Here is a 15,459-nt window from a genome sequence, read left to right on the forward strand (position 1 = left end):
CTCCGGCTGAGAGAAATTATGATGTGGGTAACCGTGAATTATTGGCGGTGATGTTGGCATTTGAAGAATGGAGGCATTTTTCACTGATCATAAAAATCCAGCATATATCGAGTCGGCCAAGAGATTGACGCCTCTACAAGCGAGGTGGGCTCTTTTTTTTTCTAGATTCCATTTTTGTATTACTTTTTGGCCAGGGTCCAAAAACGTGCACTGTCCCGTAGTTTAGACCCGGTGTCAACTCCAGAGCCTCCTTCCTCCATTCTTCCGCGAGGGGTGGTGGTCGCTGCCTTATATCCGAGTTAGAGGCTGAGGTAAGGGAGGCCCAGTCCTCAGCGCCATCTTCCGCCCCAGACGCTAAACTGTTTGTCCCTTTGCACCTCCGGTTACGAGTACTTCAAGAGTTCCATGAGTCTATGTCTATGAGTCTATGAGTCCATTAGCGGCCATGCTGGAATTACGGCCACTCGCAGGGCTGTTGCTCGACTGTTTTGGTGGCCATCTCTTCACTCAGATGTTGCTCGGTTTGTGTCTGCCTGTGCTACATGTGCCCGTGCTAAGGTATGTTGTAACCGGCCGGCCGGGGAACTGGTTCCATTACCTGTTCCTGAAAGATCATGGACCCACTTGTCCATGGATTTCATTACGGACCTCCCTGTCTCTAATGGTATGACTGTGATCTGGGTGGTGGTGGATCATTTTAGTAAACAGGCACATTTTGTTCCCCTCTTCGGTCTACCTAATGCTGCAGCCCTTGCCAACCACTTTATTGACCAGGTGGTTCGGCTACATGGGTTGCCCCTGAATATTGTGTCTGACAGGGGGGCACAATTCATTTCTCGGTTTTGGAGGGCCTTGTGCAGGCGTTTGGGAATTGAGTTGTCCTTCTCGTCCGCCTATCATACCGAGTTCAATGGGCAGACGGAAAGGATGAATCCTACCCTTGAGCAAATCCTGTGGGGCTTGGTTTCTGCTCAGCAGGAGGATTGGTGTACGTTTTTGCCCCTTGTGGAGTTCGCATTCAATAGCAGAGTCCATCAGTCTACAGGAACGCCTCCCTTCTCCTGTAATTATGGGTTTCACCCTCACTTCGGGACCTTCTCTAGAGTGTATTTGGGGTGTCCAGGGGCCGAGTCCGTCGTTTAGCATCTGGGGGAGATGTGGAAGGAGGTACGACGGTGCATCGAGATGGCTTAACGGTCACAGAAACGCCAAGAGGACAAACGGCATTCTCTGGGACCCTCCTTTCAAGTGGGGGACAAAGTGTGGCAGTCCACTCGGAATATTAGGCTTAGGGTTCCGTCTGCTAAGTTGGGTCCTAAGTTTATAGGACCCTATGAGATCATCGAAGTGATCAACCCGGTAGCCTTTCGGTTGCAACCGCCCCAGACCTTGCGTATTCCTAACGTATTTCATACCTCCTTGCTTAAATCATTTGTTCCATCAGTGGTGGATTCTCAGACCCTCCAGCTCCAATATTGGTGGACGGTGAGGTGGAATACGAGATCCAGCGTATTATGAATTTGCGTAGGGTTCGTAACTCCCTCCAGTATTTGATCCATTGGAAGGGTTATGGTCCGGAGGACAGGTCCTAGGTGCCGGCTAGATCCGTACGGGCTGATTGGTTGATTGCGGCTTTCCACCGGAAGTTTCCTGGGAAGCCTGGGGGTCCAGTGGTCCCCCCTTGAGGAGGGAGTACTGTCATGGTTTACCCTCCCCGTCTACATAGCTAGGGGGTGGAGCCTTCTCCCGGGCCTCACTTCCGGAGCTGGGATGCTTTAAATACTGTCATCTCCGGTGAACCAGGGCCGGCTATAAGCTTAGCGCTGCTTTGCCTGTGAGTGCTGGTCCCTGTAAGTGTGATCCTGATCCGTTCCCTCTCTGGGCCCTAAGCCTCTATCTGTGTTCTGTCCCCTAGTCGTTCTGCCATTCCTCTGTCTCACCGCCTTCCTTCCCACAATAGCCCCGGTTGTCTCCCTCTCTCCTACCTCTCCAATCAGTTGTTTCCTCTGGTACTGACCTCGGCCTGATCTCGACTCCTCCTCTGCTAGTTCCTCCGGTCTTTCTGCTGCCCATACTGTATATGACCTGGACCCATCTGATCATCCCCCGCATGCCCCACAGCTTTAGCTGTCTGGCTGATGCTGGCAGACACTGCATCAGCACACACTGGGAGTAACCCTCCTTGCTCATTCAGCCATGTGTAGTGTCTTTCCCTGCAGGACTGCAGCTCCCCCTGCTGGAAGCCTGACAGTTTTGTTTGTGTGATTCTCTTCCCAGTTTTCTCCTATTCAGTTTCTTTTATGATTTGTGTTTTTTCCAAGTATTCCATTATTCTTTGGGGTTCTTTAGTTTTTCTCTGGCTCCCATGTACGATTGTGGTTTCATGTTCCTAGTCCTGTGTATCACCCTCTGCGTGTGTGCACTTCATTTACGTTTTCTGTTTTGTGTTACGATTGGTATATTACTTAGGATTCAGTGAAAGACACTCAGGGTTAGCCGAAATCAAGTGGGGACAACATTGTGTTAGTTTAGCATACCAACTTACCAGTCAGGCAGGGACAAATCAGGATCAGGTTTAGGGTAACACCTAGTCTGTATAGGGACCCGTAGTTAACATCTTTCTTGGTTTGTTAATCCCCGTGTAAGTGGAAGGTCTCAGGCGTAACAACTACTTATGACTTTTTACACCTAAAATTGGCTACATCCTGAGATAGGGTCTGAGGAACTGAGTAACAAATTATTTTCTTTTTGTAATAGTTCTCTTCATTCCAAAGATATTATCTTTTAAAGTTATCATAGCAAACTACATCACTCTAAACCTTATAAAGGAGGTGGGGTATATCATTAATCTTCTCTCAAGGGGGCTTTACACGCAACGACATCGTTAACGAGATGTCGGTGGGGTCATGGAATTCGTGACGCATATCCGGCTTCGTTAGCGACGTCGTTGTGTGTGAAACGCACGAACGACCGTTAACGATCAAAATTACTCACCTAATTGTTGATTGTTGACACGTCGTTCTAATCCAAATATCGTTGCTGTTGCAGGATGCAGGTTGTTCGTCGTTCCTGCGGCAGCACACATCGTTATGTGTGACACGGCTGGAACGAGGAACAACACCGTACTTGCGGCCGCCTGCAATGAGGAAGGAAGGAGGTGGGCGGGGTGTTCTGCCCGCTCATCTCTGCCAGTCCGCTTCTATTGGGCGGCCGCTTAGTGACGCCGCTGTGACGCCAAACGAACCTCCCGCTTAGAAAGGAGGTGGTTCGCCGGCCACAGCGACATCACTAGACAGGTAAGTCCGTGTGATGGGTCCTAGCGATGTTGTGCGCCACAGGCAGCGATTTGCCCGTGACGCACAACCGACGGGGGTGGGTGCTTTCACCAGCGACATCACTAGCGATTTCGCTGTGTGTACAGTGTCCTTCAGGCAATGAGTTTTGTGGCAGCATGATTACTACTGGGTGGGTGGCAGCTTTTCAGTGCAAAGAATTGAAACACCTAGGCAATGAGCAGAGTGGGGGTATTATGCACGACATTTGCTATACACCAGTCCATCGGAATGGTGAATCATTAAATATTAGAAATTATTTTTTTTATTACACTCCTTAATTCTTTTAGAAATGGGGGGGGGGGGTAATTGCCAATGAGATTTTGAAATGTGTCAACTTTATTGTTTTAATGTTTTGGAGGAGGTGACATTTAATTAATAATTTACAGTATCCCTGATCATGTCACCTGTGATGTGATTCTCTTGTGTAAATACTATAGATAAGAAGGCAATCAGTAAATTGGCTTTGTCTTTCATCCTCTCCCCGCATTTTTCTCTGGTTATTTTGAGGGGCCAACACTATCATATTTCAGTCTCTAACTGCTTATATAGTTGAAGAATATGTTTTCATTATTTTTACTTTCTTTGGTAATTAGCCTTTCTGCCTCATACTTGCCTGCCTTGAGTTGTCTTTACACTATATGGTCTCATTTCATCAAGACCATCATTTCTCATACCAGTCTTGATGATGGGACATAGTGGAGTCAGAAGTGTCAGATTCTATAAGCACCGCATGTCCGTTCTTAAATCATTCACATCTTAAGGCCCTGTCACACACAGATAAATCTGCAGCAGATCTGTGGTTGCAGTGAAATTGTGGACAATCAGTGCCAGGTTTGTGGCTGTGTACAAATGGAACAATATGTCCATGATTTCACTGCAACCACAGATCTGCCAAAGATTTATCTGTGTGTGTGACGGGGCCTTTAAAGTGGCTTACGCCGTTGTGTGCCTTGCCACAAGCCACAGGGTATAGTCAGGGACTAGAGTAAGATTTGTGTGCTAAGGTATGCCACAACAGACAGAGCAAAGGCTTACATAATTAAAACACAGATTATGCTGAATCTTTTCTTATAAAACTATATCAAACTACTCAGCTCCTTCTGCTCTATAACATAACACCTGTATATTAGTCTGCATTTACATGGCTATAAGTTACCTTTAATAACTAGGCATTATGTTTTATTTTATAATATTGCATACCCTTAAGGAGTTTCTAGAAAATGCTAGATCTCTATTGACTGGATGACACTTACTGACAACTTTGTCTTCCTAGTTTTGAATGTCTTTAGGCAAGTTTGTCCAAAAAGAAAATTAATGTGGTTCTTCTGTACTGCTGATGGTATTCTAAGGCTAGTTTCACACTTGCGTTGGACGGGATCCATAGCATTGCGTTGTGTGACACATGCAACGGATGCGTTGCATATAGTGGCACAACGGATGCTACGGATCGTACAAAATAACGCAATCCGTTATAGTTTTTTTTTCCTTGACTTTACACATCTAGGCATGCGCAGTTGTGTAAAGATGGATGCGTTAACGGAATCCGTCAAAATGACGGATTCTAACGGAATCCGCCACCATAGGCGTCCATTATAAAAACAACGGACGCTGACAGAATCCTGCAGGTTGCGTTTTTTTGACACTCCGCCAAGTGCAGAAAAATGCTACATGCAGCGTTCCATCCGCCCGACGGTCACTGACGGTCAGCGTCAAAACAACTGATGTGCCGCGGGGCGGATGCAATGCAAGACCATCCGTTGCTATCTGTAGCTAATAGAAGTCTATGAGGAATATAACGGTTTCCTGCAACGGTTACCGTAATTCCTCAAAGCTGCGGTTAGCAACGGAAGCCGTTCAATGCAAGTGTGAAAGTACCCTTAGGGGGCATAAACTGATATACAACCACAAACTGGGATTTGTGTCTGTATCTTGAGGAAGACGTTGGACGATTTCAAAATGCGTTAATAATAAAAACCACATTCAGCTTACTGAGTATCCTGATTTATGTTTCCTTGGAATATCAGCAGCATCGAGGAACCACATTAGTTTCCCTTTTGGCTTTTTATAGTTTTTGCAACCGATTTGTCTGCAGCAGCTGATTTTCAGAAGCTTCATTTTGTGTTGTGTATTACGCAACCCAAGGCCCTGCACTGTGTAGTACCCATTAATCTCAGATAGGACCCCATTGCGCTTTTCTGTTTCCCAGTTCCTTCCATTACTTTAAGCAAGTTTGGACTCCTCTAGTCCCCCTTGCATATAGATTACATTGAACACAATACTTTTAGTGAAATACAAGCTTTATTCAAAATTGTTACAACAGTCATATCTATTGATTAGATATGTTACATTTCCAGAGTAAGGAAATAAAAACAAGTTTGCAAAGTATTAACAAACCAGGTTGTATTTGTAGTAGAGGAAAAACAAGGGCAAAAACAAGAAAGCGAAACTCAGAAAAATGATCTTAGAAATTATTTTTTTGCTATGAAAATAAAAAAAATAAAATAAAGAATAGATGTGAATCAAGAAAATACATACAGCACATACATCCAATAAATATGTCAAGTTTACAATATTTAAATAGGGACAAGTTTACATATAAACAATAAAGAAAAATACTATATTGTTCTTCAACCAATTAATGAAAATTATATAAGGCAGAATTGACATTGATCATATATCTGAAAAGAAGTTTCCATTGATGTTGAGAGTCAATTTACTTAGTCATTTTAATACCAGAATTGTTATTGCCATTGATGTTATGCTCTGCATCCAATAACACAGTGAGCTCCTGTAATTTGGTAATGTAACAAGCCTGTTTCCAGCACAGAACTTCAATATGGTATGGAATTTTAAAAACATCAGTAAAATAAGACAGAATGGAAACAATAGGAAAATCTGTAACTCTAAAAGTGTCAAAAATTCAGTTTGCTCGAACGTGGTTATAAAAGGTATTACCTCCAGAATATGTACAAATGTAGGCTGGACCAATCTGAATGAGGCCGCCTAACTTCAGGTTCATTCTCCACCCCTTCTAGTGAGTTTTGCATCTTTTACAATGGACATTTGATGAACCATGTATTTTCTAATCCAATAACCCTCAGGTCCCATTATTATTGTTTTAAAGAAAATATTCTGTGTTTTACATAAGTAACTATTACTCTGTGTTAAAGTAATTAGACACCTACTTAAAACGAAGCTGTCAGCAAAATATTGTATGTAAAGACATAGCTGTAATGTCACTATAATAATAATAAGAATTCATTTGCTACCTTTGGTGAAGAAATCCCCTTTGTTGTTCTTATTTAACCACCATTTGAAGTTTTATGATAATTAGATTTCAGTGCACAAGGGCCGGACTGTACATTGGGTCTTCTCCTCCCTGTCTGTGATTCCCCGACCCCTGCTTCTAGTATTAATGTAATCTGAACCTCAGGACCATTAGAGCCATGTCTATACTTACCATTACAAAATTGTGCTGACATGTTCCCTTTAAAGGGGTTTTCCAATAAATATAAATATATATATATATATATATAAAAATATATATATATATATACTTACTAACCGTAGGGATGCTTTTAAAATTAATGAATTAATGAGCCATGGTTGCTCACCATAATCCCCTTGGATCAGGCTCAGGCCATTCAGATGGTCTGCATTGCGAAGTTCTGATTTGGTGTATTAGTAAATACGATAATTATCAAGGTACTACCAATGAGTGTGTGCAATATATATATATATATATATATATATATATATATGAAACCTAACTTTTATTAAATCATTTAAAAGATGAGCACACTAGACAAACAATTAAAATACTATATGGAAGCAGTCGATGTCTCACTAACAGAATTCACAAAGGAGAAAAGGTCCCAAATACAGTTTTTAATAAAGAACTATTATTAAAATCTCTCAAAAGTGATTCACAGCATGCTTAATTAAAGACCTTAATTAGAAATATAACTATTGGCTATACAATAAATGAGGTAGTACCCCTGCAGGGCTTGCCAAATACCAGCTCACACATAAAGAAAAACCTATGATTCAAGGGTTAATAACTCACAACATGTCAAAGTGTCATGTTCTGTAGAATGGAGGGTGATAATGACATCTTCATCACAACTAAAACTCCCAGAGAACACTGACATACATAGCAAATAATAACCATAGGACAGTAAAATGCACAAAAAACAATTGGTGTTACCGCCATATATCCAAGGAGGCAGCTTAAATTTTTCGGCCACACCATACCTTCGTATGCGGCAACCCTCTAATCTCAAGAACACAAGCTCCTGGACCTCTCAACGCATTTCATAACACTCATCAGAGAAGACAGCGGCCAGAAGAGCAATATTAAACTTAGTGGTGCATCATACCAGGCATATAGGGACAGACATCAGGCTGTGCTGTGCTTAGTAGTGCACCATAGCAGGCATTCAGGGATAGACATCAGGCTGTGCTGTGCTTATAAGTGCACCATAATACTCATTGGTATTACCTTGCTAATTATCATAATCAACCTTGGTAACTACACACCCCACTCTTCGTGTTAGCAAATATGTCTCTGATAACAAGCTGATCCACTGAAGAAGCCTAAGTTGTACCCACACGTGTGTCTTTGGTTCAATTCATAATTTAAAAGCATGTGTTTGGTTGGCAAGTAGTTTAATATGTCAGACCACCTCTTTAAATATTATGAGGTTATTAATGATTTTACAATAACAATTTTTATTCATTAATTTCAATTTAATATTTTTGTGTAGTCAAACTACATTATTAAGTATGATAATGTGATGCAGCATGGATTTTATAGCACATCTGAGCTAATTCATAGTTAAAAAGACTATTTTTTTAAAAAAAAAATTGTTTAAAACAACAGAGAATCCTCAGTTCTTTTTAAACAATTTTTTTCTATCTACTGGCTAACACGGTTCAAAGATATATTTACCTGTAGCCTAATATTCAGTTACTTTACAAATAACTAGACTTCTGTAATGTATTTCATATAAATAGCTGTTTATCAGATTTGGATGGCTTTATTGTAAACAAGTAATGGATACAAACAAATTTGGAACATATTCACATTATACTATACAACAAAAAAGAAAAATTCTAAAGATGTTAAAATAAGAAAGATAAATAGTTGCAATTTTATGCGAGTATAAAAATAAATATATGATATATAATTTTAGTAGCTGGATATGCACATGTACATGATCTAATGTCTCAGAGCTAGTCACTGTATACAAACAAGGACTGCCAAGATTTCATAAAATGTAATCTTCATTAAATTACCAAAAAATGTAAAAAAGCAATGGATTTCACAAGAAAAGATGGTGATATCACAGTCATATAGCACAAGTAAAGATGATTGCAAATATATCAAATTTATGACAGAAAATTCTATTTGTGTTGAAGTTAAATATAGGATGTAAAAAAAAATATTAATACTCACCATTCACCTATGCCGCCATGACAGTAGCACACCTTCTGGTCCTCCACACCTCTTCTTTTTGCCTTCCGAATAATTTTCGCACATTTTTTTGCTAACATATGCGTTCTTGGGCATGGCTTCTGTTACAATTAAGTCTCTTATGTCTGTTCATGCATCACCCTAGGCCTAGTCAGAATCACAATGTACAGTAGTTGTGCCAGAAGCCAAGGCCCAGAGTGGGTCACACCAAAGAAGATGTGGACACAATGGGGGAAAGTAAAAAAAGGCATGGAGGTAAAAAGAGTGGGGTGCAATGGTGGCGGCACAGGTAAAAGCCAAAGTGAGTATTTGTTTTCTTTTTAACATTTTTCTATCTCTCTGTGGATTAGCAAAATAGTGAACGGCTGCTGTTTTGCAGGATTTGCTAAATACATGTTTTTGTAAAATGTAAGAAGAATTTAATTCTGCTAAAATAAATTAATTCATCTCTAATTATGAACCATACTACAAGACTTCTATGATGGCGCTGACCCTGAAAATGCTAAATTGACCAACATGGATCATATCTAGAATGAGATAAATTGTCCTGCTGAATCATTTTTATGCTCTAGCACTTTGAATATTTGTCCTTAGACACTCTTCCCTAGTAATATTTATTTGCCTTTATTATTTTTCTTGATAAATATTAGCTCTATATTGTTTCCCTTTAAAAAGATTGCATTTTAATATGCTTTTAGCACTCTTTTTTATTTGTAAGTTATTGTTAAAAAATAGGCAAATTATATGGGTTTTCAATTTTATTGTATAGCATATGGAAAATGTTTAGTGTAGCTGCATGTATTTGTGATAATATACTTGTATCTCTATAGTTAATACTCCCTTCGTATACCGTTATTAAAGGGGGTGTCTAATGCTAAAAAACAATCTTACATTGTGTCAGCCCTGTGGATCCATTATTGGCATCTCATCTCTAATGGTTTGTGCTGGCTCTGAAAAGCAATGTCTTTACTGAGTATGAACAGAACTACTTAAAGGGGTATTCCACTAGTTTTGCCATTAATCATAACTTTTCTAAAAAAAATACTGTTTGTAATATATTTGTAATGGACATATAGTTTCTACGAGCTCATCTCAGCAGGGATTACATAATACTAGATTATTATGCAGAATCTTTTTTTCTCCACTGTTATGTCTGATACATACTTTTCCTGCACAGAAATCAGACATTTTGGAGTGAATCACAATTCTGCCTCATACAAGCTGAGCTGACAGTTTCATTTGGAAGTAACAGCAGGGGTCGATACCTAGTGAAGTGTTGTTATCTGCATTTCTAAGCAAACAAATTAGCTAATCCAATCTCCAATGTGGACAGCTGAAAAGTGCTGAAATTTGCCTACCAAACACAGTGACCTGGTTGTACTGGCCATCTGGCAAGCTTTTCTCCCCCCCATTAACCTTTTGTGCCTCCCCTATTCCCTCATAGACTGTAAGCTTACTCACTCCTCTTGGTATCTTAATTTTGTTATTTTGTATTGTCTCATATTGTCTGCACATGTCCCCTCTGAATTGTAAAGCATTGCAGAATATGTTGGCGCTATAGAAATACAATTATTATTATTAGTATTATCACCTGCATTAGGCTGCTCTGACACTTGGTATCTCCCAATATCTTCAGCAGCACAGGGTGGAGAAGGGAGGGGCGAGCTAAGTGCCTGCAAACAGGCTGCAGCAATGCATGATTGATCTTGTAGTATTAGCACATGGACAGCCAGGGGATTGGAAGAGATCGATGTAAACATCAGAGATGTAGCTGGCAGATACCAAGTGATGTTATCTGCAAGATAAAAGGTTTATATTACTATAATAAAAGTATGGATGCATTTAGTGGCACATAATAGCATGATTAATGAATAAAAAATTAAATTAATTAGGGCAATGGATAACTTTATTAAGCCTGCTGTGGTCGGGTGACTAGAGGAGCTTGTCACCGGATGCTTTTCTAGTATGTACTGTTTAATTCTGGATGGTGCAAACTCTTTGCTTCTGAAGCCAGTGCTCTGGAGTGGCCAGTGCTAGATCAATTGAGATACTGCCTTTATTTCTTATTTTCAAAATATCCAAGACTAACATTTTTTTTAGTATTGGACAACCTGTTTAGCAAAGAACCCACTGGTGAAAGCCAGAATTCTACTAAATTTAGTTTTAGATGTTATTATTAAAAATAATCTATTCAAGATAAAACATTTACAAAGGTTACTCACATTTTATGGACATTTTAATTTTGATGAGGAATGTTTGTAAACTTTTACATTGGAGAATAGAAAAATAAACATCAGTTAACTTGATAACAACCAGTTCTATTACTGCTGTTCCTAGATATTTTTTAAAGCTGATATTAGAATGGAAGTATTTTACTATTTTAAATTGCAAAAAAATAAAACTAATTTAGTTTTTACACAAGAAAATATAACTTAACATTGATTAAATAAGATAGAATAAACTCATATAATATAAAATCTCAACTAAAAAGCATTCTAAAACTCATCCACAATCATATTACATCTAGTTGTAATTATGCCAAAATCTAACTCAAAACCATCACACAAAATTCCTCTAATGTTTTCTTAATAGTAAATTTATATTTTCAAGCATTAACATTATGTAATAAATTAATAGTTGTGCAAACAAAACTACTATTAACTGTTGACTAGTAAATGCAATAGAAGGAAAGTGGCAGAATTAAGTGAGTGGCAGAGTCGTCCTTTAATACTAATATTTTTCAACTCCTTTTGAAAAATAAAATAGAGCTGTGTAATACAGAAAATGACACATCACTAAGCAAAAATGTTGCAGGCACAGCGTTTGCCCTATAGAGCTTACAGTCTACTGTACAGATCATAGAGAGGTAAGGTCGCTGCTCCAGCGTTACAAAACTGTGGGCTATGGAACCATGTTGGACCCAGTAAAGGCAGCAGCATACCCACATTACTACTCCTTGAACCCTGATCTTAAAAAAACCAGAATGGAACAGTTTTTAAGACTTAGACAGAGGCTATATCTTCATTACTAATGTTCATGATCACCAATGCAGCATTTATTTTTTTCCAGGTCGGGAAAATCAGAATATCTTATATGCATTTTTCAGTCATTTATGGTGTTTCCTCAGTGCCATAACAGTCCTGATCTTCTGATTTGAAGCTCTTACAACCATATCTGTTCCAGGCTGGCTTCTGTAAACCCCTCCGAATCACCTGACACTACGTAATTTAATAATTCACACACTTCTCTTTAGAAAGCTTGAATAATAGCAACATCTAAATCCCAAGGTCAATATCTTCCAAAATATCAATGGGTACAAATCCATTTTTCTTCCCAGTGATAACTTTGAGAAAACCATTGTTCTCCTTTTCAGAACTGGAACATATCTGGAAGTGAAAAAATGAATAAATACATTTATTAAATATTAACTTATTTCTCATTGATTTCAATGACATACTGAAAAACTAATTATTCTACATATGTAGCTGTGTAATAGGGAAGTTACTCATCAGTGAAATAATGGAAAAGTTATGTTTTTTAACTGACCCAAGTTAGAAAACAGAAGGGATTTTAACTACCAGATACAATTTATCGCCTTGTGCATGGGAAGAGCTGTGACTATCAAGATTTTATGAAGATGAAAGCATAAAAGGCTACATTAACCCCTTCAGCCCCGGGGCACTTACCGTTTTTGCATTTTTGTTTTTTGCTCCCCTTCTTCCGAGAGCCGTAACTTTTTTATTTGTCCATCAATCTTGCCATATGAGGGCTTGTTTTTTGCGGGACAAGTTGTACTTTTAAATGAAACCATAAGTTTTACCATATGGTGTACTGGGAAACAGCAAAAAATTCCAAGTGGGGAAAAACTGCAAAAAAAGAGTGATGGCACAATAGTTTTTGGGATGTTTTATTCACGGTGTTCACTATATGGTAAAACTGATGTGTGGGTATGATGCCTGAGGTCAGTACAAGTTTGTAGACACCAAACATGTATAGGTTTACTTGTATCTAAGGGGTTAAAAAAATTCACAAGCTTGTCTAATAAAAGTGGCGTACGTTTTGCGCCATTTTCCGAAACCCGTAGAGTTCTCAATTTTTAGGATCTATGGCTCACTGTTGGCTTATTTTTTGCGTCTCGAGCTGATGTTTCTAATGGTACCATTTTTGCACAGAGGCTACGTTTTGATCGCCTGTTATTGCATTTTGCGTAAAACTTGCGGCGACCAAAAAACGTAATTTTGGCGTTTGGAATTTTTTTGCCACTACGCCGTTTACCAATCAGATTAATTGATTTTATATTTTGATACATTGGGCATTTATGAACGCGGCAATACCAAATATGTGTATATTTATTTATTTTTTAACCTTTTAATTTTCAATGGGGGGAAAGGGGGGTGATTTGAACTTTTAGTTTTTTGTTTTTTTTTATATTTTTTAAAACTTTTTTTTTTTTTTAATTTTTCTAGTCCCCCTAGGGGGCTATAGCAATCAGCAATCCGATCGCTCTTATCTATCTGCTGATCACAGCTATACAGCTGTAAACAGCAGATACAGTCACTTCCTGCTTCCCTGGCCTCCGGGCCGGGTGAAAACGAAAGTGAAACGTCATAGCTGCAGGCGTTATCACATGACCCTGTGCTACGATGGCAACCACCGAAAGTCACGTGATCACTCACGTGACTTCCGGTGGGGGCGGCGGTAAGTGAAAATCTTCACCGTGCGTATATACATCTCGCTGTCAGATTTTGGCAGCGAGATGTAAGGGGTCAATGTTACGGGTGGAATGGGATTCCACTCGTAACATGCAGGCATACATGTCAGCTGTTGAAAACAGCTGTTGATTTGTTTGCCGATCAACGCCGCCTGCCCGCGGCACGGGGCGGGGCTTAACGGGACACGCTCCATGATGGATATATCATGGTCATGGTCATGAAGGGGTGTAAATGGGTCAGCCACTTTGGCTTGTTGATCGATGAATCTCCTGAGGAAGAATTGAGGATACACTTCTAAAACTTATTCCACAATTTTATTCTGGTTCCTGGTTATTTCACTTGTTACCACAGCTCTCTACACAAACTGTCCAATGCTTCTCTCCATAAAAATGGCTGCTGGTGGAGGAACATGTGACCAGACCTGTCCATCAGCTCCTCCAATAGAAAAGCAGCTTTTTCCAGTGAGGTGTTTTACAATTGGAGGAGCTGATGGATGTGTCTGGTCACATCTCCTCCACCAGTAGATATTTTACAGACAGAAGTAATGGCTAAATTGTGAGGGAAGTTGCACTAAAGAAAACAAAGTGAACATCTCTTTTAAGAAACCCAAACATTTTGATAAGTCTTTACTATTCTCCATTTGCCTTGCACTTCAAAAAGACTCCATTGAATTCAGTGAGATGCCATATTATGCCCTACTCATTCACTTAGCACTGTTTCAAGGGAAATATTACAGAAATATGACAGTGTCTTCAGTTCTTCTGTGTGTATGAGGTTAAAAATGGAATCGATTGACAGAAAATACACATTTCTTTTGTTTGTTTTATTTTTTTTTAATTGGTATAATTTTCCATTGTCTACATGAAATGAGAAATCATCTTAAGTGTAGAAAGCGCGTGTTTAGATAGTGGAAACTTTACACGGATTTTAATGAATATTCTATGCTGACAACTACAATGAAATGTCTGTATTCTGTCTTCCTTTCTTATTATGTGACACATTATCTTGCTGTAGTTCATACAGAACCCGATTTTCCTATATGCTAATTATAAATCCATCTCACAGGAAAAAGGTACATGTACCTATTATAACATCAGTTTTCACAACATCGGCTGCAAATCTGTGGCATGTGAAGCTGCAAATTTGTAGCTATATTGGCACACCTGTATGACCAAAGCCGGTGGCTCCAGGAAGGAATGAAGTTCATTTTCTCCTGGGTGCCGCACTTTCAGTAAAGCAGCCGGGCACCTTCAAAATTCTGTTAACCTGCAGATTAACACTAAATCTGCTGGTAAATTCCTTTATCTGACCTAACAGGCTCAATCTAAGGCAGAATAAAAAGATATATACAGAACTCATTATAAGGTTCCATAACAAAATTACCATTTATTAGATTCATTAACAATCAATGGTACAAAAATGTAACAAAAATTCATGTGTGCAGAGCGTTACGCATTTCAAACTCTAGTCCATGGGTTCTTAACCATAACTGGCTGGGGCTACATGGTGACGTTGTCTGCAACCGTGTTACACAATCAAAAGTTTGATAATTGTCGCTGCTACATCACAGCATAATACAAGTGCATGATATCCCATTATGACCCTGAGGTTATTGTGACTGCTACACGCAAGTCACAAGAAGTGCAACCTTGTAATTTTTGCAACCTATTTGGTGCAGTTACAGTATCCTTGGGGCCATAATGTGATTCCATTCACTTGTATTGCCATGTAGCCATTACACCTAGAAATCTTTGGTTACCAAACAGGTGTCTCAGCTAAAGTGACTGTGTAGCCTCCAAGCTTTTAAATTTTCTAAGGATGGAAATTTCGGTATTAAAGTGAATTGTATTGAGCTGTTATACCAGGCCAAATGCATTGTCAGTAGTGTTTCTAGAAAAAGCAGTAACAGATCAGCTATTCAGAAGAAAAAAGAACT

At 39.3% G+C, this 15,459-nt stretch overlaps 1 protein-coding gene across 1 annotated transcript in view; it reads right to left on the minus strand.

Annotated features, from left to right (window-relative positions):
• Positions 1-5,742: 5,742 nt before the first annotated feature.
• Positions 5,743-15,459, minus strand: part of STAC (SH3 and cysteine rich domain) — a 439,669-nt gene continuing 429,952 nt past the window's right edge. Inside the window, exon 11 of the mRNA XM_075315072.1 lies at positions 5,743-12,197. Within this exon, the coding sequence (XP_075171187.1) occupies positions 12,087-12,197 (111 nt within the window). The 3' untranslated portion in view covers positions 5,743-12,086. The remainder of the gene's footprint in view (positions 12,198-15,459) is intronic.

This window comes from Anomaloglossus baeobatrachus, chromosome 6 (genome assembly GCF_048569485.1).
Source record: "Anomaloglossus baeobatrachus isolate aAnoBae1 chromosome 6, aAnoBae1.hap1, whole genome shotgun sequence".
In the NCBI taxonomy this organism is placed as follows: Eukaryota; Metazoa; Chordata; class Amphibia; order Anura; family Aromobatidae; genus Anomaloglossus; species Anomaloglossus baeobatrachus.